This window comes from Rhinichthys klamathensis, unplaced genomic scaffold (assembly GCF_029890125.1).
Source record: "Rhinichthys klamathensis goyatoka isolate OS25496 unplaced genomic scaffold, OSU_Roscu_1.1 h1tg000094l_1, whole genome shotgun sequence".
Classification (NCBI taxonomy): domain Eukaryota; kingdom Metazoa; phylum Chordata; class Actinopteri; order Cypriniformes; family Leuciscidae; genus Rhinichthys; species Rhinichthys klamathensis.
This window is the reverse complement of record NW_026606633.1, coordinates 1,933,683-1,958,572: the sequence shown is the minus strand read 5'-3', so window position 1 is coordinate 1,958,572 and position 24,890 is coordinate 1,933,683. Positions and strand designations below refer to the sequence as shown.

General features: G+C 42.9%; 3 protein-coding genes across 3 annotated transcripts in view; 1 reads left to right on the top strand and 2 right to left on the bottom strand.

The window, feature by feature from the left end:
• The window catches only part of smim24 (small integral membrane protein 24), a 219,005-nt gene that overhangs the window by 49,965 nt on the left and 144,150 nt on the right, over positions 1–24,890 (top strand). The window lies entirely within an intron of this gene.
• Positions 1–24,890, bottom strand: part of LOC130086183 (uncharacterized) — a 196,946-nt gene that overhangs the window by 94,311 nt on the left and 77,745 nt on the right. The gene's annotated exons all lie outside the window — the stretch shown is intronic.
• Positions 10,218–24,890, bottom strand: part of LOC130086109 (uncharacterized) — a 92,823-nt gene continuing 78,150 nt past the window's right edge. Inside the window, exon 9 of the mRNA XM_056252260.1 lies at positions 10,218–10,353. Coding sequence (XP_056108235.1) covers positions 10,268–10,353 — 86 coding nt within the window. The 3' untranslated portion in view covers positions 10,218–10,267. The remainder of the gene's footprint in view (positions 10,354–24,890) is intronic.

The window sequence follows — 24,890 nt, the reverse complement described above, 5'->3', positions numbered from 1 at the left end:
ATACAGAGATTACATTTTTTTTATGACATACAACTTGTATACAATGTACAAAATGTATTAACAATGTGTTCAATGTCATCAGAATACAAATGAGAAAAGAATGAGCTGGAAACTAAAATAAATAAATAAAAAAGATAAAGAAGAAAATCATGAAGGAAAGATATTTATCTATACATCAGTTACACTGTACAAATTGTTTCATGTTATTACATTTTCATAAAGAAAAGTTTCGTAAGAAATGTTAGGTAATGTAGGGTCCAAAATTTTAAAGTTGAGACACAGATATAACGCATATTTTAAAAGCTTTTTTGTAAACTAAAAATAAAAATGTATTTGCATCCGTTATGTTGACAGCATTATATTTCTGTGGTAAGAACAGCTCTTCAGCTGATGGACGCTGTGCTGCGTTGTCATGGGAACATCCCAGGTGAAAATAATAAGGAAATTAATTTCAATTTCAATTTTATTAATGGATAGCCCCTTGAGATGCAACATCTCATTTTCAAGAGTGTCCATACATATAGACATAAAACTATATGTATGGACGCCAGGGGCGTAGAATTTAGTAGGGACGCTAGGGACGTGTCCCTACCAATATCCAGTGACACTGATATATCCCTAGCAAAATTTTCGATCAAAACTTTAAATATATTAAATATTGATGTCCCCGTCCCCACCAATTTCAAAATCAAACCTACGCCACTGATGGACGCATAGATTTATGGATATCTATTCCAGCACGTCCCAGCCGGGTTCGTCACTTATTTGGTTCCTCTGGAAACATTTCCGTTGTGCTCTGTGTTATTTGCAGCGCGTTTTCTGTATTTGTGTTGTGAGCTTTTGCAGCACGTTTGTATTTGGTGGTGTTGTGAGTATTTGGAGCACACGTGTGTTGTGAAACTGATGAAGATGTTTTCTTAATTTGCGGGTGTTTTTTTTTATTTGCACGCGTTTTTTTCTATTTGCATGCGTTTTATTTTATTTGCATGTGTTTTTTTGTATTTGCATGTGTTTTTTTGTATTTGCATGTGTTTTCTTCAGTTGCAGCGCGTTGAGCTCTCTCGGCCACCGTAGTAAACAGTTATAAACAGTTAGCTATTTAAGCATCAAGAAGGTAAAATATAAACGCTGTTGGCCAACATCGGTTAACAACATGTATGCCACATTGAGATTCGATCTCGGGTCGATTGAAGCTCCCTGAAGCTCGTGTTGATGCGTTGATCACTGAGCCACCGTTTGTACGCTGTTAGAGTTAAAGTCTTATGCTTTTGTAAAGCTTCATTGATGTAGCCTAAATGTTTTTATTGCAATGTTTTATGTTTTCATTATTTATTCAATTTCATTTCAGTATTTCAGCCTAATTTCAGTATTGTGGTAATGAATTATTTTAACTACGTTTCACTTGTTGAATTCATCTGCTACCAGCTTTCAATCGCTCTGAATGAGCAGCAGATTACGCATTAGAGAGAATAAACGAACACTTTTCAGAGTCTATGATTGTAGCGCCTCTTAGCGGTAAAAGGTAGCAAATACACCCCACATTTTACCGCCGCGGTGGAACGGCTGATGTGGGCGTTGTCATGGCTTTCCTCTACATTTGCGTTTGAATAGCGCGCGTTCTCCGTGGGCGTGTCAGATTAACGCGTAATGAAGTGTAATGAGCTGGGGAAAAAAATTCTGACAGCACTCTCTTTTCATACAGATTACATAAACTGAGAATATTTGTTTTTTATATAAATTACTTCATTGAAAAGAAGAGAATTCAAGCTTCATAAAGAAAAATCTCTCGTGCCTGTGTGACAAGTATTTGCAGAGTTAGAGTTAATTTTTCGGACGCGTTTCAGAATGGACTGCACTGACAGAGAGAAGGCAAAACTCGCATCATGTTTATTTTTCTTCATTTGACAAAAAGCACAACACTTTGTTTTTATTGTGAGTATACAGAAAAATAATATACACTAAACAGGATCGACTGATGTATAACACTTACATGTAAGATTAAAATCAACAGAGTATTTTGAGTCTCTTTTGCACTGATAAGAAAAAAAGTCTGCCTATCGCGCCGGCGCGATAGCCGACCCCAGGGGGTTAAGATGTCTGCACAAGAGTTAACTGTAATCTGGGCAAACATTAAACTTTGCTGAAATTAATCGTCTAGCTTTGGTCTACACTGGAAGTGTTCTGTTAGCTCTGCTAAACTATAATTACTAAAAATAAAACTGAAACTAAATAAAATAAAAACTAAATAGAAATGTGTTTGCAAAATAAAAACTAAACTAAAACTAACAATACCATTAATGAAACTAACTAAAACTAAACTTAAATTTATAGCAAAATTGAAAACGATATTAAATAAAAACTAATTTAAAAAAGCAAAACTATAATAACCTTGATTCACAGTTGTCGTCGCTACGGCCACTGGCACTGTGTTTATGTACATTCAGTTATGTGTTGATTTGCACTTCTGTACATTGGCTATAACATCGGCTATGTTCTACAAGGTGGCACCCCAGCCCCAAGCTGTGGAACCTTCTTGTGTGTCCGCTGCTGGGTCCTTAGTTGAGCAAGACACTTCACACTGACAAGTGCTGAGACGGAGCTCTCCCTGAGATGGCCTTACCACCGGCTCTCGCCCCAGCGAAGCACTTGGAGACTTACGCTCATTCTAGTGAATGTTGTCACATTGTCTCGGACCTGATGACTGCAGCATCACTCCCAGTCCGATACCTAGCTACGTTCCGAAGTCGCTTACACCGTTCAGAGCACAGGTTGATCCCTGCCCGCCTTATCTGCTGAGTTTCAGCCTCGCATGATGCCGATGCTCAGAGTGATGTTGGCCCTGTAAGGGATTTGTGGATGTTCGTGGATCACTAGGCAGCAGTCTACCAGCTGTTTGTGTGCTTGGTGGATGGTACTAGGGACGTGCTGTTTTATACAGAGACTTTCTCTCTGAATTTGACGCTTTAAATGGTTGCTTAATGCCTACGGGATTTAGGTATGCTGGCTGTCTTCTCAGAACACATTCGCCAGGGTTCCAAGTTTGATGCACCACCTTAGCGTCGTGGGTTCGGTGAGTTTTATCGATGTACTCATGAAACTGTAACCACCAGCTGTGCAGTAGTCTGTATTGCAGAGTTACCATTGCTGCTAACTCTGTGTTATGACTATAAGGTTACATAGCTGTTTCCACATTACGCAGTAGTTCCAACGTACTGTTAACTCTGTGTGTGGCTTAAGGTTTTGCAGCTGTCACCGCTATGCCGTCGACACTGTGTTAGCTCTTGTGCTCAAGTGCTTATGGTGTTGTGCTGCCCTGTCCAGTGCAGCCTTCGTCTCATTGCAGTGGATGCGCAACTTGGTAAGCCGGAGCAGACGTTGGTCTAGTTTCACCTATCAGTTTTGAGTGCTCCTAGCGGCGCTGCTGGCTTAGAACTGTTGTTCCTGTGGGAGTGTAGCTTGACCCCGTTCAGGGCTTATCTTCACTGCGCTCACGGAGGGATTCTATACAGTTCCCATATACGTCAGTATGACGTAATGTCGAAGTGGCCGCCTTGAAAGGGAACGTCTCCGGTTACTATCGTAACCTCCATGGACGCGGGAAGTAGGGGTGCTGCAGGTGCTGCAGCACCCCCTGTTGGCAAACTGTGATGACAATCAAATGATAGCTTATAAATATATCTCTGGTTGTTGTTTCTGTTCCACAATATTTTGTATGTCATATTTGGGGTGTGGGATGAAGAGAGGGATATTTTTAGTAATTATTTAATTAAAAATTATTTAATTTATCTTCAGTGTGTATTAGCCAATCAAGTGTCTTGACGCGAATCACGCGATTACGATTCAGCCTACTCAGCACAAAAAAAATACCGTCTAAAAAACTGCTAGTGATATAACGTTAGTCTATATCAATTTCAGCGCTATAGCCATATAATTAGTTAGCTCATGTCAGAGTTTATCAGCCGAACTCCAGAGCGCAAATCTACCTTTGGTAGCTATACCAAAATCATCGTAAGGTAGAGACACGGTGTCTTACATCTCTGCGTATTTTTCCTGCCGCCGTGCAGGCCCAGATGGTAGCCTATATGATTGTGATTAGCATGCCTATTATAAAGAAACGAACCTTTTACTATCATGTCCATTGATTTTGATTAATATGCGCGAGGGAGAGAGAGAGAGCAAGACAGCGCTTGTGTTGTGTGAAGACGTGAGAGTGCGCGCGCGCTGCCGGGGCTCGCTCGCTCTCTCTCTCTCTCTTTGCTTGTTTGCGCCCTGTCAAACTATGTGTCTAACGCATCAGTCATTCTACTCTACAACACTCACCGATCAAAAAAGGCTTTGGCAGCCGCCAAAAAGCGGACGATCCGACGGGTTTTAGAAGATTAAATACAACCCGAAACTAAAAAAAAACAGACCCGGCCTCTATTTGAAACCGGCCTTTATTTACCCAAACCTGTCGCCACACCAGGCGTGTAAAAGTGACAGGCGTCTATTTGGGACTCGGCTATTATTTGAAGTTTTACGGTGTAAAGATCGTTGCCGTGCTTGCATCACTCCCTTACTCCTCCTTATAGTCCCCATGGCCACTTGGCCTGCGTGAATGCAAATGGAAAAAAAAAAAAGGTTTTGAGGGAGAGTAGTAATAATTCGTTACATTTATATAGCGCTTTTCTAGGTACTAGTAATTAATAGATCTGTTTAGAAGTGGACTTTTCCTATATCCACGACCACGTTCCTGTAATTGCTTGGTCGAACGACCAAGCCCCAGCCACCCCCCACCCCTGCACGCACGCACGCACCCACCCACCCCAGCACCCCCTGTCGAAAATGACTTCCCGCGTCTCTGGTAACCTCGGTTCCCTGAGAGGCGGGAACGAGACATTACGTCAACCGCCGTGCACGCGTTTGATCAGCTGTGCTAGCGTTCAGTCTTGATTCTGACGTAATTGTCGCGCCCATGCTATTTATACTGCCTGCGGACCGGTCAGCATTTGCATGTTTTGCGTCAATTGGCCAGCTGTCTCCAGCTGGCGTTAGCCTATAAGATTTCAGTGAAAATGGAGAAGGGAGGAGTTCCCATATACGTCAGTATGACGTAATGTCTCGTTCCCGCCTCTCAGGGAACCGAGGTTACGATAGTAACCGGAGACGATTTCTGTAAAGACTACAAGCACTAGTTCCCACCCTTTCAAACCCGCCCATAGGGGGTTGGACCTAATGCGCTAACAGAGCTATCACAGATCAGTGGGTGGGACTTCACTTGCAGATACTGAAATCAATATCAGCCATCTTGTTTATAAGCTAAGCTAACAAGCGCTGTGGAGATAGGAAGTTATGACAATGACGGAAGAAACTAAACATGATATGGAAGTAGAGGATTTTAAATTCTGCTGCTCGAATCCGCTGTTCGTGGCTATCTTTACGAGCCGCAATATAGTGAAGAGCAGCTGAGCCTGGTGGAGGAACAGGAGGCGGCTGCCTGTCGCAGATGAGGAGCCCGGACTGGCTCGAGCTGGGCGGACTGCTGGTGCCTGTGCTCTCGCTGTGCGCTACGGACACAGATAGAGTCCGTCTGCTGCAGAGAATTTCAACGATAGCAATTTCTCCTGGACGAAATCTCTGAATCAGACGAGCACACGGACGTTTGTGTTGTGATGTGAACCATCCTAGTGTCGCACCACATATGTTCTGACTGAACATCCAGGTAATAATTCACCATATAGAAAGAAATACAAACGAGGAGTAATTCGCTAATGAGTTTGCCAATGTAACGGGGTTCGTTGTTGTGGGAAGAAGGAGGCGGGAACCGGCGAACATTTAAACATTTTAATAGGAAAATAAACAGATACAAAACAAAAGTATAAGCCAGCTGGCCACACACAACAGAAACAAAACATAAAATCAGGCCTGTTCCTTTTGTGCTTCCGCTCCTCCGTGAGAGATATGAGACCGCTGCGTCTCACAGGTGTCATTCATTATCACTCGCGCCGTCCTCTTACGTCCCTCGTCCTGCTCGCCACAGCCAACTAACTAGACATTTTGTGTGAAACGAATTTCAAACTCTTTTAGCAGCTAGCCTTGTAGACGGAAGAGTGATTTCTCTGTTTGCGCTGTTCTGTATTAGTGGGAGTGGCTTGCGGAGCTGTGCAATGTGGTGCATTGCGGGAGTTGTCGTCTTACATACAAATGCGCCCTAAAGTTATTTTCTGTCTTTTCTAGGTCAACAGGGCACCAAATTCAAAATTTCTTTTACATTTCGACTACATATATAACCCACTTTCAATAAAGATTAATGTTGAAATGGGTGGAGTGACCCTTTAACAGTTGATATAGTTCTTTAATGATTCGCTAACTAGCAGAAGACACTAGCATGGTTTAAACCCCAGTTGTGCGGTTGGGGCATGTTGTAACACTGCGTTACAATGTGCCCCTATTAGAAATATGCTATTATATTCTATACTTTTATGAATTCTATTGAGAAAGCATGAGAAACATGTAAATAAAGACTGAGAGTCAATGTTTAGAAATGATTAATTATTATTTTGTTTTGAACTATGCTGTATAGCTGTGTTTTCCAGTGTGTTTGTTGTCAAACTCAAAAATTTGTTTATTTTTAATTATTAAAAAATGGAATTATTTAATATGAAAAAGTTAATAATTGCATTTTATTAAGAAAATATTTTGGTTTGATGTTACAATGTGGCCCTCACATGTTACAATGTACCCCAGCTATGGGGCATGTTGTCACATTTCACCCCCATTCTTTTAGGGTAAATCAAGAAAAAACTAAACACTGTATTAAAAAAACAAAACCACATAATTGTACTAGACATGTGGGAAATTAATGTGGGAAAAAATAAATACTCTAAATCCTAAGTAGATTTACACAAACTGAGAAAGTCAAAAAGCGTTACGTTATGCCCCGCTCTCCCTTGCGCGCACTCATACTAACACAAAAATATGCACAGAAATAGGAACTAAATTGGATGTAAATTCTCTTTAATGGTTTTACTTTTTATTCTTAATATGTCTTAACTAAATATTCAGTTTAAACAATGTAATACTGTCTGTCATAAAGTAAAATATAATGTAGCAGAAAAATAACCCTTACTTTAATTGCTTTTATTAGTACGAGGATGACAGCAATAGTTTTGGATGCTAGTTCAAGGACAGAGGCACTCATGGTTGTCTGTGAAGAGATACATTATTTGCCATATGCGGAAATTATGATTAAATTATAGTTTTAGTAGGAATCTGTGAATTTAAAATGGAGGTCATAAATGTATTAAAGTTTTTTGACACACTTACCGTTTTTTTCAAAACTGGTCTAATGATAATCAGGAGTGAAGAGCCTCCAAGAAAACAGAGGCGACTGAACAATAACAGTGCTAAAACACATCTCTGACATGTATACAAAAAGACATAAATGTACAAATACAAACACACTTATGTAAAGTAGAAAAAACAACATTGATAGTCAAATAACCATATTTTAATAATCAAACTGCATTACCTATTACTTTTAATAACCATTAGTGTAAAACCTAATTACATTTGTAAAATCATCATGAGAAAATTTGATTTATAAACATGCTTGCTACAATAAAATACCACTTAGCAACATGCAATACAATACCACATATTGGGCACACTGAGAAGGCGATGTTGATGTAACACAATAAATGAAAACAAATGACAAGATTTATCATCATGCTCTTAAAAATAAAGGTTCTTTATCGGTGTAAAGCCCGGCCGCTGGCCCGACGACAGTTTCAGAAAAAGTAGTTTAATTCCAATTAAACTTTTATCTGACTCCATTTTATCACGACCTCGAATTTAGATCAGAATGCCAATTGATTATTGACCATTCATATAATAAGTTATCTAGACACTTGATTATTCTATTTAACTCTTTACTCGTATTGTACTAGTTCATTCAGATAGGGCCTACCAATGGCACTCATGGGTCTTGCGCCGGCCGTTCTTTTACGCAGATCCCACTCGCCAGTCTTGGTCACTAGACAGAGGTATTTGACTATATTATTTAGATGGCCCCTCAAATGCTTGCTCTCTCTAAAAGTATTTTGTTTAGTCCCCATAGATCTGTATACACTTGAATAAAGCAACACTATCTCTAGTCAGAGGTCATGACCACTACTACAGATATAAGCCGACTAATATTACTTTCTCTGACGGTATACGGTTTGGTCATGCCATGGTTTCCCATGTAGGCCTACACTTAGGTAGAGTAACAAATAGAGGTAAGTCTCACACTATTTAGGTTGATCGATCAACATTCTTTTGTCCTATATGGAAATTCCCTTTTTAGCCTTTACAGTACACTTGAACCAGTTAGCCGGTGCTCTAAAATCTCAGTTGGCGTGCCCTATGCTCAATACTGGACATTAGTCCGTTACTAACCTGAACGCAGATTTGCGGTTACAATGGATACAATGTAATCTACTAGAGTTAATAATTTCAGAGTAAATCAGAATAAATTAGTAGGGGGATGCTGAGTATCTGAGGTTCTTTTTGCCTTACATTGGGATCCGTGGTCCCACAGGGAACCTTTCACATCCATGAAACCTTTCTATTGTGCAAAAGACTAGAAACTACAAGTAGATTTCCGAAAATAATTACTGTTTTCAAACACATTCCCAAAAATACTGTGATATGTTCTACCCCAAACTAATATATGTCATCTATCACTTTAAATGATATATATATATATATATATATATATATATATATATATATACTGTAAAATAGTGTATATACTGTAACAAAAATCGGTGAAATTTAGGCAGCTGTGAATTGCCAGAACTTCGCCATAAAAAATTCCTATGGTAGCAACATTTTAGGTTTTACAGATTGACCTTAAATTTACAGTAAAGACGTGTATTTTATTAACTGATAGTGTTAATATACCAAACCTCTGAACCTCTATAATATACTGACAACCACCAAAAACACAGGTAGTAATTAGAAAGATACATGTAGCCTGAATCTCGTCACAAGAAGTTTTTCCACATGACTGATGTCAATACTACTAGAAGGTGCACACAAATACAATCATAGTAACACACGACACTAAAATAATTCAATAACCAGTAATTTACCAACATAAGATTTAGGCTGAATCCCAATTCTCTGTCTTACTCCTTCCTCTTACCCCTTCCCCTTAGTTTTGCACGTTTACGTGAGAGTAAGGGCTATCCCAATTCCCAATTCTCATTTTGATCTAGGGGTAGGGCTTAAGGGGAAGGGGTAGATACCCCTTAAAACCAAGAATTTTTGCGAGCTTACTTGAAACCAAGGGGTACCCAGAATGCACTGCACAACCGGCAACAATGGCGGGCATACCATCCAGAGAGTCCCATAAATGTAAGTATTTTCGGCTTAAATGATCGATTAAAAAATTATGACAAAAATGTATGATCCCGAAATCCAGGCGACATGTCCGGGAAAAAGAGAACGTTGTATGGTCACCCTGGAGACATTGATACGTGCTTTACATATACTGTCCTGTATCACACAGGGACGCATGAGGAAACCCGGTGTTGTGCCGAATTTCTACCCCCGCCAAATTATTACCCCCCTAGCATTGGTAGGTTTAGGATTAGTTGTGGGGGAGGGGGTAGGATTCGGGGCGGGGTTGGGATTAGGCAATCAGGTACTGACTTCAACGAGGGGGGGTAATAATTTGGCAGGGGGTCGAAATTAGGCACAACACCGGCAGCTGATCCACTTTCGGGATGAAAACGAGCTGAAGTTTCTAAGATCAAAATATGCTGCAAAGCAACTATGAGAGTGAGTCATGCGTTCATGTAGTAGCCATTCATTATTGTATTGGTATTGTATTATTGTAATCATTAAAAAACATACATCTTCAATCTCAATGCAAGGCAATGAATGCATACTGTATAAGTTGAATAAGTGAGTGATGTAAAATTGAGGCTACTGACATTTTTAGTTTTTGTGTGTTTTTTATGTTTACTTTATATATTCTGTAATAAAATATATTTTTATCTATTGTATTCGCCTGTTATATATACTTTATTGGTTCTGTAATAAAATATATTTTGTATGATGACGTAACCAAGTGGTGTCTCATTTCATAGGGGTATGTTTTCACCCCTTGCGCTTACCACTCGGTTTCGAGGGACAAGGGGCTAGGGGTAAGACGAAGGGGTAGGGGAGGGGAAGGGAAGGGGTAAGACAGAGAATTGGGATTCAGCCTTAACATTTAACCCTTTAACGAACAAGAAACTTATAACAAAAAAATGTGACTCCAGAACATCAGAACTGCATACAAAGTGCTTAAAGGATCCCATAAGTTCCGGCAAGAACAGCAGACTGTCAATGGAAAGAAAAAGAAAGAAAGAGTTTTGAGGCACTTAAAATACATTTAAAATACAACAACAGGATAGGGTTGAGGCACCTTCAGTTTTTACAGTGTTTTATAGTCTCTGAAACACAAGTTTATTTATATTAAAAACACAAATATTTTTTACATTTCTGCTAATTTATTCAAAGTTATTAATAGAAGCCCTGCAATTTTGAAATAAGTCTCTTATGCTCACCTCTGCTACATTTATTTGTTACAAAATACAGTATAAATAGAAATATTATGTGATATTTTTAAAGCCATTTAAAATAAGTGTTTTCTATAGGGCCGGGACTTTAACGCGTTAATTAATTACACAAAAAATTATTTTTAATCGCACTTATTTTTGCACCGCGGAACGTTTCTCACTGGATGAGTTTCGGCGGACCGATTATACTGGCGCACCAACTAGCGTTCATGACGAAGAAGCTGACGAGATCGCTTTGGTTGGCCGGTGGCTGGGAAATGTTGTTACAAACAACGAACGGATGGACGCGTCGATAAGAGCATGGTTGTGTGCAAGCTATGCAACAAGGAATTCGCTATTGCTATTAGTGTAGTGTAGCAATATGCTATTTTGTTGCAATATGCTATTGCTACACTTAATGGCTATTATGGCTATTAGTGTAGTGCTATTAGTGTAGTGTAGCAATATGCTATTTTGTTGCAATATGCTATTGCTACACTTAATGGCAAAAATTGCACTGGTCTACTGGACTTGGTTGAACAAAAATAAACAATATTTTGTTGCTTAAAGGTTGGGTAGGTCGTTTTTGGTCTAAAAAACTTTTTCCCAAATTTGTTTAAACTTTCTATATATATCAATGCATAATTAAAATGTAAGTACTCTGATAAAAAGAGTATAAAAATCGAGTGACTCTAGACCGTTTAATCTGCACTAAACACAGCTCATTATTTCCTTCCGGGACGAAACAAAGGATTGGCTTAGGCGACTGTCACTCTCTCGCAACCATGGCAACACCCCCGCTGCTACATGCGCTGCCCACATGCGCGCACTCGTTTGACTCGAGGAGGGTAAGAGACTAGTAAGAGACACAATTACATGCAAAACACGGCGTCTATGTTATGAATCTTACACAAAATTCACCTTCATCACAGTGTAACTGATTGTAATGGGAAAACGTGTATCAATGCAACCTGTTTTTAGCTTTGCTTTATGTTACTAGCTCGTTAACGAATCAAACTCAATATATTTTAAACTTTAACAGTATCGATATGCTAGCTTGATAGTGAGTATTAACAGCCATGTTAGTTGTTTATATTCATAATGATAAAGTTAGGTATTTTATTACATGTGAGTCTGACATGATGTCACTACATGCACTGCTCCTCTCCGCTCGGCGCTGGTAAGCGCGTCCTCCAGCTGTGAGCTGTCGGCATCGCACGTTCATGTGTTTTGGGGGCGTGGTTTTGGAAGGAGCCCAGAATGGAGGGGGTGGAAGTGAATGGAGATAAGTAGCTGTGTTTATTACAGCCCTGAGAGGACTACAGACACTCGATTTTTATACTCTCTTTTCCAGAGTACTTACATTTTAATTATGCATTGATATATATAGAAAGTTTAAACAAATTTGGCAAAAAGTTTTAAAAAAAAATTCTACCTACAATACCTTTAAGCTTATGTATGCAGTCATTATTCAATGGTATACTAAAAATCCATGTGAAAAAAAATTACTTCTCACAGTTCTCAGGTAAAATATTTATGCGATTAAAATGCGATTAATTTCGATTAATTAATTACAAAGCCTCTAATTAATTAGATTAATTTTTTTAATCGAGTCCCGGCCTTAGTTTTCTATTTTAATATATTTAAAAATGTAATTCCTGTGATGGCAAAGCTGAATTTTCAGCAGCCATTACTCCAGTGTCACATGATCCTTCAGCTGCTTTTTAACATTGATAATAAAAACGTCTCAGGTTACGACTGTAACCATAGTTCCCTGAGAAAGGGAACGAGACGATGCGTCATCGACACTTTGGGAACGCCCCCAGCGTGAATGCGTCTGAGCATCAATGTCAACTAGTCCAATGGAAAGAATGAGCGTCACGGGCGGGTGACGTCATGACCAGGAAGGGATAAAAGCACATCCGGTGCAAACCGCCATTAGCTTCAAAAATGTCGAAGCAAGCCGATCACAGGGATGCAGGAAGTATGGCAGGGTGACCCATCGTCTCGTTCCCTTTCTCAGGGAACTATGGTTACAGTCGTAACCTGAGACGTTCCCTTTCGAGGGAACTCGCGATGCATCATCGACGCTTTGAGAACGAGAATACCCAAAACGCCAGAATTCCAAGTACCTGAGTGTCAGTCTGTTGAAACTAAGCACTAAGCACCTGAGAACCTGGGGCAGCATCCAGGTCCAAGCTGTAAAACCTGACGAATGTGAGCGGAGAGGACCAGCCCGCCGCATCACAAACGTCTTGGAGAGAAACCCCAAATAACAAGGCTTTAGACTCGGCCAGCGTGGTGCTACTAGCAGTAGGCTTATTCCGTACTGGCGGACTCGTTCCAGAACTCCTGGGAGCAGAGCAACAGGGGGGAATGCGTACAGACGTAGCCTCGGCCACGTCTGCACCATAGCATCCAGCCCCAGGGGGGCTGGGTGAGTAAGGGAGAACCAAAGTGGACAGTGCGTCGTATGCTGAGACGCAAACAGATCCACCTCTGCTTGGCCGTAAAACTCCGAAATTTTCTCCACCGCCTCGGGGTGGAGTCTCCAGTCCCCTGGCCTCAGCTCCTGCCTCGACAGGATGTCTGCCCCAATATTCTGGTCCCCAGGAATATACACTGCCCTCAGGGAGAGTACCTTCCCCAGAGACCACAGGAGGATCTGGTGCGCCAGCTTGCAAAGCGGACGCGACCGCAGACCCCCCTGACGGTTCAGATAAGAGACCACCGATGTGTTGTCTGTACGGACGAGCACATGATGGCCCCTCAGGTCTGGGAGGAATTGCTTCAACGCATTGAAGACGGCCATCATCTCCAGGCAATTTATGTGCCAAGAAAGATGATGACTCCTCCACCGACCCTGAACCGAGCGGCCTTCCATTACCGCTCCCCAGCCGGTGAGGGAAGCATCTGTCGAGATCGTAACTCGATGGCAGAGAGCTCCCAACACCGGACCCTGGGTTAAGAACCAGTGTTTTCTCCATATAACCAAGGCACGAAGGCATCGCCGCGTGATCTTGATCATACGAAGTGGGTTTCCCCTCGGGGAGAACCCTCTGGTCCTGAGCCACCACTGCAAAGGTCTCATGTACAGCAGGCCAAAAGGAATCACGTTGGACGCTGCCGCCAAAAGACCCAACAGTCTCTCGAACTGTTTTACAGTGCGTGACTGGCCTAGCTTTAGCTCTTTGGTGGCTGTCAGGATAGCAGCTACACGAACGGGCGATAGAGTGGCCCGCATCGTCACTGAATCCCATACCACACCAAGGAAAGTGGTTCTCTGTACTGGAGAAAGCACACTTTTCTTGGCATTGAGCCTCAACCCCAACATCTGCATATGAGCGAGAACGACACCTCGGTGCCGAACCGCCAACTGCTCTGATTCCGCTAGAATCAGCCAGTCGTCGATGTAGTTCAGAATACGTATGCCCTGAAGCCTGAGAGGGGCTAGAGCTGCATCCACGCATTTCGTGAACGTGCGGGGTGATAAAGCTAGACCGAAAGGAAGAACCCGATATTGGTATTCTTTGCCCCCGAAAGAAAACCTTAGGAACTTCCTGTGCTGAGGGAGGATGGAGACATGGAAGTAAGCGTCCTTCAGATCTATCGTGACAAACCAGTCCTCGGATCTGATTTGAGTCACGATCTGCTTGAGTGTCAGCATCTTGAACTTGAGTTTCTGTACTGAACGATTTAACAGACGAAGATCTAAAATGGGACGCAACCCTCCATCCTTTTTTGGAACAATGAAATAACGGCTGTAAAAACCCGACACTCTGTCGGGTGAGTACACCTGTTCTATAGCTTCCTTTGCTAACAGGGCCTTTACCTCTTGCTCCATTACCAGAGCCTGCTCGGGATGCACCACTGTGGGCAGCACCCCGTTGTAACGAGGAGGACGAGAACCAAACTGGATTCTGTATCCTTTCTCTACAATCTGCAGGACCCAACGAAAAATATTCGGCAGAAGCTTCCACGCTGCCAGAAAATTTACTAAGGGAACCAGCCTCTCGAGGCTGGTCTCTGGTGTTATCGAGACGGCTAATTCCGGAGCCTGAAACATAATGGCAGGAACTACCTGAACTGGCCGCTCTAAGGCCCCCCTCAGAGGGCGCGAAACCGATGCTGTGCCGCAGCATAGCATCAGCGACTCGCTGGAGACCGCTGCGGCCTGAAGCACCGAGGGTGGCAGGGTTGGCAGAACGGTCTCGTGAGGACCCCAAAATGGAACGGGCACCGTATAATGAGGTGTACACCGCTCCACTTCGGTCGGGGCTGTCCTCACAGGCCTGATGCATGAACATCAGGACCTTTTTTTTTTTTGAACCGAAGTCTTCTTCGCCTGAAGAACGGTCCTCAGATCCGGCTTCGACTTAGAAGACTTCGGTTGAGAGGGTTGCGTCCGTCTCCAGTCTCTACGTGGAGGTGCACGAGACGCAACACTCTCTTTCTGATGCACACGATATGATGAGCTCGACGGCTGGGGCTGCTCACGCCCAGCAGCCCCAGGGGGCTGGACCCGGCGAGGGATAAACTTTTTAAAAACGTCAGCTTGTTTCTTTGACTCCTGAAATCTCTTGACGAGCGCGTGGACTGCGTCGCCGAAGAGACCAGAAGGTTCAAGCGGAGCATCTAATAAAAAAGCTCGATCTTTTTCTTTAATTTCAGACAGATTTAACCATAAATGTCTCTCAGTAGCTACCAAGGCTGCCATAGACCGCCCAATTGCTCTGGCGGTCTCCTTAGTAGCCCTGAGAGAAAGATCGGTAGCCCGACGAAGTTCACGAATATCGTCATGACTGACTCCCTCACTACTATCCAGATCCCCCAGCAGGTCAGCTTGATAAGCCTGGAGCACTGCCATAGTATGCAGACATGCTCCAGCTTGACCTGCTGCCGTATAAGCTTTGCCCACTAACACCGAAGTGGCTTTGAGCGGTCTAGTGGGCAAAGCCGAGGCTTTCAGAGACGATGCGGGACCAGGGGAAAGATAACTGGCTAAATTCTCTTCCGCCTGGGGCATCGCCTCATAACCATACTCTTTCAGCCCTCTTATTCTCGAATAAGTGTTAACTTGAGGGCTGAAAAGACGTGATGAGTAAGGTTTATTCCACGATTTAGATATTTCATTGTGCAAATCGGGAAAAAATGGAAGCCCTCGTGGTGGAGATAATGTGGTGGAAGATAAAAAGCGCTCATCTAATTTGCTTTTAGGACGAGCGCCCTTCTTCTCAGATGGCCATTCAATATTTAATTTCTCTACAGCCCGCGACATAACATCCACCAGCTCATCATATGCTGGGGAAATAAATTGTAATTCTCTTTCCCCCATGTGTGTGCTTTCACTCTCCAAACTCATCGCATCAACCTCCTCGGAGGAAGAGCAATAAAGTAATGGAGGGCTCTCTCCCCGGGCGGAAGAAACCGCAGAGCGTGCTTCCGACACCGGGGGGAGAGCGTTGGATCTCTCGGGTAAGGAAGGAGAAAGAGCCCTCGGACCCGTCTCCAACCCCTCCGAAAGTTCCTTTTGCGATCCCCAGGAATGCAATCTCCACGCTGCCTCAGCAGACGCGGGTCCTGATCCCTGCGGATCGCGAGCCTGCCCACTCTCTTTATCAAAGAGTGACAGACGAGAGCGGAGCATGCGAAGCGGTAACATCTCACAATGCTGGCACTCAGCCCCCTCGAAGGCTGAGACCGCATGCTCCACTCCCAAACAAACGACACAAAGCTCGTGTGTGTCCCCACCCGTTAAATAACGCGGGCAGGGAGAAGCACACTGTTTGTACACTTGTTTAGTTTCCATCCTTTTCCGCAACAGACAACAGTAAATAGACAGAGACAAAATGACACAGATCGCTTGCTGAGACACAGAAGCTAATGCCGCGTTTCACCGGGTGAGCCTTTATCCCTTCCTGGTCATGACGTCACCCGCCCGTGACACTCATTCTTTCCATTGGACTAGTTGACATTGATGCTCAGACGCATGCACGCTGGGGGCGTTCCCAAAGCGTCAAGTGACGCATCGAGAGTTCCCTCGAAAGGGAACCGCGGTTACACGCTCCTAAAAACGTTTATTCTCATTCCAAGTATGTTTGTTTGATATGCAATGCAACGGTGGCGTTGGCAAAGAAAGGAAATCTGGAGCGGCATTTTAAAACAGTACACGGGAGCTACGAGAGGGATTTCCCTGCAAAAACGCCTTTACATGCCACAAAAGTGCGGGATTTGAAAGCACAGCTTGCAGCGCGGCAGTCAATCTTCACCAAACCGAAGATCCAGAGTAAATTGTAAGTAAATAAGTAATTGCTGGTGTTATAGGATTTTTTAGGTGATATTCTCTATTCATCCAGTTAACGGACTGAGGTAAAGTGAATTCAGACTGCAGACTAAGCAACGATTGTCTAGTACAATCATAACATCGTACAGACATTATCTTAATTCCATAATGTCCTTAAACATAACAATATTGCTGGCCATAAACTGACAAAGTGTACGTCCGGCGTGCGATACCTCGAGTTGTCATAGACGCGGCGCTATTGCTTCCCATCGCGTCACGTTCTTGCTAGGTACAAGAAGCCATTCAATGACGGCGATATAGTGAAGGAAGCCTTTCTCGAGGCAGCGGATAGCCTTTTTGACGACTTTAAAAGTAAAACAGAGATCGTGAAGGCCATTCAAAAGGCCATTAAAGAAGTGCAACTCTCCCGCAATACTACAACAAGGCGATTTGAGAGAATGGCTGTGGATGTAACTTAGAGGAGCTATTGACGCGTGTGAGTACTTTTTTCTGTTTGTTTCATATTAAGGTCAGTTATGACTAATTTGTGTGTGTGAGAGAGAGGGTGTGTGCGAGAGAGAGGGTGAGTGAGAGAGTGTGTGTGTGTGTGTGTGTGTGTGTGTGTGAGAGAGAGAGAAAGTGTGTGTGAGAGAGAGAGAGAGAGAGAGAGAGAGAGAGAGAGAGAGAGAGAGAGAGAGAGAGAGAGAGAGAGAGAGAGAGAGAGAGAGAGAGAGAGAGAGAGAGAGAGAGAGAGTGTGTGTGTGAGAGAGAGAAAGAGAGTGTGTGTGAGAGAGAGAGTGTGTGTGTGTGTGTGTGTGAGAGAGTGTGTATGTGTGTGAGAGAGAGAGAGTGAGTGTGTATGTGAGTAAGAGAGAGAGTATGTGTGTGTGTGTGTGTGTGTGTGTGTGTGTGTGTGAGAGAGAGAGAGTGTGTGTGAGAGAGAGTGTGAGAGTGAGAGAGAGAGAGAGAGAGAGAGAGAGAGAGAGAGAGAGAGAGAGAGAGAGAGAGAGAGAGAGAGAGAGAGAGAGAGAGAGAGAGAGAGTGTGTGTGTGTGTGTGTGTGTGAGAGAGAGTGTGTGTGACAGAGAGTGTGTGAGAGAGAGAGTGTGTGTGTGAGAGAGATACAGTGCACCATGCAAACTGGCAACTGTGTGAGAGGAATTTGTCTGTGTGTGTTTGAGAGAGGGAGGGTTTGTGTTGTGATGTCTAGTAGTTGTGTGACAACAAGAACTACTTGTTGTCTTTCCTTTTTTGTTACATGCTTTATTTATCAAAGTGTATGTTTTCTTTGATTATATAACTTCTCATGTTCTTCTCGTGACTATTTGTTGTTATTGGTTGTTGTCTCCATCTGCTTTTCTGCTTGTTTAATTGTTATAATAAGCAGATTGCTTGTCTCTTTGTCTGTCAACTGTTTGTATTATTTTGTGAAGCGACCTTGGGTTCTTGAAAGGCACTATAAAAAATAAACTTATTATTATTATTATTATTAAGAAAAAGTGTTGTGAGGTTAGTTACTGCAGGCTGGAAACGATGTGTGTGGGTTTGCGATGTTGACACTGGACTGGTAGATCTCGGGAGGTTGGCTACTTGAAAAGTAGATCTTGGGACAAAAAAGGTTGGGCACCCCTGTACTAAGGGAACCAGCCTCTCGAGGCTGGTCTCTGGTGTTAACGAGACAGCCAGTTCTGGAGCCTGAAACATAATGGCAGGAACTACCTGAACTGGCTGCTCTAAAACCCCCCTCAGAGGGCGCGAAACCGATGCTGTGCCGCAGCATAGCATCAGCGACTCGCTGGAGACCGCTGCGCCCCGAAGCACCAAGGGTGACGGGGGTTGGCAGAACGGTCCCGTGAGGACCCCGAAGTGGAACGGGCACCGTATTCTGAGGTGTACACCGCTCTACTTCGGTCGGGGCCGTCCTCACAGGTCTGACGCCAGTGACGTCAGGACCTCTTTTTATGAGCCGAAGTCTTCTTCGCCTGAAGAACGGTCCTCAGATCCGGCTTCGACTTAGAAGACTTCGACTGAGAGTGTTGCGCCTGTTTCCAGTGTTTATGTGGAGGTGCACGAGACGAAACACTCTCTTTTTGTTGCGCACGATATGAGGAGCTTGACGGCTGGGGCTGCTCACGCCTAGCAGCCCCAGGGGGCTGGACACGGCGAGGGGAGAAACTTTTTAAATGCCTCCGCTTGCTTCTTTGACTCTTGAAATCTCTCGACGACCGCATTGACTGCGTCGCCGAAGAGACCAGAAGGCCCAAGCGGAGCATCCAATAAAAAAACCCGATCTTTTTCTTTTATTTCGGCCAAATCTAACCAAAGATGTCTCTCAGTAGCTACAAGGGCTGCCATAGACCGCCCAATTGCTCTGGTGGTCTCCTTTGTAGCCCTGAGAGAAAGATCGGTGGCCCGACGAAGTTCTCGAACCTCGTCAGGACCAACTCCCCTCACTCCTATCCAGATCCCCCAGCAGGTCAGCTTGGTAAGCCTGGAGCACTGCCATAGTGTGCAGACATGCTCCAGCTTGACCTGCTGCCGTATAAGCTTTGCCCACTAAAACCGAAGTTGCTTTAAGCGGTCTAGTGGGCAAAGCTGAGGCCTTCAGAGACGATGCTGGACCAGGTGACAGCTAGCTCGCGAGCGTCTGTTCAGCCTGGGGCATCGCCTCATATCCGCACTCTTTCAGCCCTCTTATACCTGAATATAAATGAACTTGAGGGCTGAAAAGTCGTGACGAGTACGGTTTATCCCATGATCTAGATCAGTGGTTTTCAAACTTTTTCAAGAGGGGCCCTTTTTTTTTTCTTTTTTTTTTACGCGACCCATAGGCTTGTGCGCAGAATTTTTTTTCTTTAACCTTTCTTTAAGCACTTTTTTTAACCACTTTACTTTTGATGATGCACGTGCACTTGCTGATCCTTGACGCGATTGCAACGCAAAGTCGATTCTGCAATAATTTGATCAAGCTATAGGCCTACATACAGGACTTTTAACCAATAAATAGCTTATCATTTGCTGAATGCTTAAAAAGTACAAATACACAAAACATATTCCACAACAAACTCTTTAAATGTAATATTAATTATATACAGAACAGAACAAGAATAAAAAAATAATAACTAAACAAGCCAAAACGAAATAATTTAAAGGGAAAGTAAAAGGGGCATTATGCTCACGTAGCCTAACTCTCTCATTAGAATCAAAATATTTTAACATTCGCGATGTATTTGATGGTAAACTATTCTTTATTATAGGCGTTGTAGCAACTTCACTCACGCTGCAATATCGACAGGAAAAAAAAATTATCCTTTTCACATGCGCAAAAATGTGCTTGGAAACATCACGGTTGAGCGGTGCTTACGCTGAATGGTACGAATTGACTATTTAAACAGAGCAGTGTGATTTTTATATTAGGTTGACTATTTTATTGTCATATTTTTATTTCGACTATAATGAACAGGCTGCGATGTCAAGCCTGGAATGGTGTATTTGTGTGTGTGTGTGTGTGTGTGTGTGTGTGTGTGTGTGTGTGTGTGTGTGTGTGTGAGGCGCGGCACTGGAAACAAAAAATATACTCCGTCGTTCATACAGGACATCATTCAAACTGCAAAGTGTTTATTTATACTTGTGTACACTCGACACAACATTGTTAAAACACAACATTGTGGTTTTGTCAAACTGTAAACTCTTGTCAAACTTAACTGTCACCCAACCAAAATCACACACAATTTAAAAGCAAACTTATTTATAATTTAAATGAGAATAGGGCTGTCAACGAATATTCCAAATTCGAATAGGCCTATATATTCGAATAGTTTTAAAAAAACAGAATTTCGAATGTGAAAATTAATATTTGAATGTGGAAAAACACGCCCGCGGTATCAGAGGCGCGGCTGTCTGCTTTGCGCGCTGCCTGAGGGATCAGGGACAGGTCACAAGAGTCGCACTGGCACAGCTGAAAGTTTTTTATTTCTTATTCTTATTTATTGCATGAATAAGGTAGGTTAGATACAGCAGTTCCATGCATCGCAGGCTTCACTGGTTTGATTATTTACCGTTTCATGTCAAGGAAAAGTTCCATGTTTACCACAGCACAGCTCGCTCGGGGCGTTCAATGTCGGTTCTTTAAAACTTCAATTAATGTTAATAATATTTGTTTCAATCACTGAATGAAGCCTGCTATATTTGGGACAAGAGTCACGACCTTAAATTGCTTGCACAAAACTCTTGATCAGCACTCAACATTTGTTTATCGTTGTTGTTGTTCATTTAAACCGTTATGCGCAGAGAGCGTGAGGTGAGGGAGAGAGAGAGAGAAAGAATGCCTAGCGAGAGTGAGGTCTGCGGTCTTGGCCATTAGTTGATTTAGGCTACTTGTTTTTGTGTAGGTAATACGTTGTCAAATATGTTTAAACTTAAATAAACTACCTAAACAAGTAGTTATGTCTCTTTGTATTAATTTGACCTGTTATTGACGTAATGCGCGTCATTGACAAAATGCACAACCAGATGTTCGAATAGTTCGAATATAGCATAGCATATGTGTTTTTTTAGAGGGATTTTTTAGAACGTAATTTTTGAGTAGCCTAATTTTGACAGCCCTAGAAGGAACGACGAGTGTTAGTGTGTTGTTGCCGATGGAGCGAACGTGTGTGTGTTGCGGGTGGAGCGAACGAGTGCGTGTTTTGTGTATATTAATGAGAAGGGCCTGCTTATTCTGCATAATCTGGTCCCAAGCCGGTTCGCAGGACGAGAGGGCAACACGCATGTCAGGAGAAGCATTCAGTTTGTTTCGTTGTTTCAAAGCTATTATTATTAATATTAATTTAATTAGAAAACAGATTTTTTTTTATTTTTATTTTTAAATCACTGGCGACCCATTTTTTAATTCTCGCGACCCACCCGAGGGTCGCGACCCAGGGTTTGAAAACCACTGAGATAACTCGTTATGGAGATCGGGAAAAAAGGGAAGGCCCCGTGGTGGAGATGATGTAGCTGAAGAAAGGAAACGCTCGTCTAATTTACTTTTGGGACGAGCGCCCCTTTTCTCAGCTGGCCATTCAATATTTAATTTTTCTACAGCCCTAGACATCACATCCACCAGCTCCTCATATGCTGGGGAAACAGGTGGCAAATCTCTTTCCCCAGTGTGTGTGCTTATACTCTCCATACTCATCACATCAACCTCCTCAGAGGAAGAGCAATGAAGTAATGGAGGGCTCTCAAAAAATCGAAGATAACTTCAGTAGACTATGGAGTCCCGCAAGGATCGGTGTTAGGCCCTCTGCTATTCTCAATATATATGCTGCCACTTGGTAATATTATAAGAAAACATGGAATTAATTTCCACTGTTATGCTGATGACACTCAATTATATATTTCATCACGGCCAGATGAAAACACTAACTCATCAAAATTGACAGAGTGTCTTAAAGATATAAAATGCTGGATGACGCATAATTTCCTGCTACTAAATCCAGATAAAACCGAGGTATTACTTGTTGGTCCAAAAAACTATCCACAAAACCACTTACAATACAACTTTAATATAGAAGGATGTCCTGTTACTTTATCCTCTACGGTAAAAGACCTGGGAGTTATACTAGACCACAACTTGTCTTTCGAAAATCATATTACATATGTTACAAGAACGGCCTTTTTCCATCTTAGAAACATTGCTAAATTACGTAACATGCTATCTGTTTCCGATGCAGAAAAGTTAGTTCATGCATTCATGACCTCGAGACTAGATTACTGTAATGCTTTATTAGCCGGTTGTCCTGCATCCTCAATAAACAAGCTACAGTTAGTGCAAAATGCAGCCGCTAGAGTTCTTACTAGGTCAAGAAAATATGATCATATAACACCGATTCTATCATCTCTGCACTGGTTACCTATCAAGTTCCGTATCAATTACAAAGTACTATTACTGACCTATAAAGCCCTAAATGGTTTAGCTCCTGTGTATTTAATGGACCTTCTATCGCCCTACAATCCATCGCGTTCTTTAAGATCACTAAATTCGAGGCTTCTAGTCATTCCTAGGATATCTAAGTCCACTAAAGGAGGGAGGGCGTTCTCACACTTAGCTCCTAAACTCTGGAATAGCCTTCCTGATATTGTTCGAGGCTCAGACTCGCTGTCCCAGTTTAAAACTAGATTAAAGACGCATCTTTTTAGCCAAGCATTTACATAATGCTTACCTTTTATTATACTGCTGAATCAGATCAAATGCATTTAATACTATAAAACTTGAAGAGACTGTAGGTTATCTGTATAGGTTGCATAGTATTTGCAGTTATTACGTTCCTGTGTATATTGCGTGAATGACGGGTGGTTGGGCAGATATTGTGTTGCGGTAGGTAGTATGCCATACGGAACCGTTGTCCACTGAAACTGCCTATTCACGCACCAGTGAGGCTCGACAGCCTTAGTCAACGGGTTGGCGCGTATGGTTGGGTTGCGGAGAGATTGTGAGATTGTGGTTAGGTCTCAGCAGCAGGAGGGATGTAGAGGTCAGTAAGCTGGGCTGAGTTGAGTGGGGGACGGAGGGGGGTGATTTTGGGACGCAAGAGTCACTGTCTTCATGTTTTGTCTTTTACACCTGTGTTATGGAAATCATCATTATGAACAGCAGCTACGCTAATTATTTTCCCTTTGCTTTTCTGCTGTTATCTCGGGACGCGAGTCCCGAGAAAATGGCGTTCGTCAGCTCCAGTTTGTATCCAGCCTCTCACGGAGACTTCAGATGCTCCAACCACAAAGCCTATGAAGTGACGACTCAACACGGGCGATATGGACTCTCTATGGTGGACGGCACTGATCCTCAACAACTCGTCTTAAGACCAGCGTGCATACTTGGACTTCCAAAAAAATACTCTAAATGTTCCGATCCAATCTGACTTGTAATGCTGCCCGAATCATGCACTGTTCTTCCGTTGGCCAGAGGAGAACTGGCCCCCCGACTGAGTCTGGTTTCTCCCAAGGTTTTTTTCTCCATTCTGTCACCTGATGGAGTTTTGGTTCCTTGCCACTGTTGCCTTGGATTTTGGCTTGCTTAGTTGGGGACATTTAACATTTAATATTCAATAATATTATTGATCTGCCTTACTTAAGGTGGACGTTGACGCAATTTCTTTGAGAAACAAACGTTGTTATATTGTTATATTGTTTTTGTTATATTGTTTTCATGTTATCACTGTGAAGCGCTTTGATACAATCTGTATTGTAAAAAGCGCTATATAAATAAAGGTGACTTGACTTGACTTGACTCTCTCCCCGGGCAGAAGAAGCCGCAGAGCGGGCTTCCGAAACCGGGGGGAGAGCACTGGATCCTCCTGGTAAGGAGGAAGAAAAGGCCCTCGGACCCGTCTCCAACCCCTCCGAAAGATCCTTTTGCGATCCCCAGGAATGCATTCTCCGTGCTGCCTCGGCAACAGCGGGTCCTGCACCCTGAGGATCGCGAACCTGACCACTCTCGTCAAAGAGTGACAGGCGAGAGCGGAGCATGCGAAGCGGAAGCATCTCGCAATGCTGGCACTCAGCCCCCTCGAAGGCTGAGACCGCATGCTCCAGTCCAAAACAAACGACACAAAGCTTGTGTGTGTCCCCACCCGTTAAATAACGCAGGCAGGGAGAAGCACACTGTTTGTACATTTGTTTCGCCATAACTCTTTCCAATATATATGCAACAGACAACAATAAATAGACAGAGACAGAGTAACACAGATCGCTTGCTGAGACACAGAAGCTAATGCCGGTTTGCACCGGATGTGCTTTTATCCCTTCCTGGTCATGATGTCACCCGCCCGTGACGCTCATTCTTTCCACTGGACTAGTTGACATTGATGCTCAGACGCATTCACGCTGGGGGCGTTCCCAAAGCGTCGATGACGCATCGCGAGTTCCCTCGAAAGGGAACAAATGTTTCTTGAGCATCAAATCAGCATATAAGACTGGAGTAATAGCTGCTTAAAATTAAGCTTTGTCATCAAAGAAATAAATTACATTTTAAAATATATTCTAATATTATAA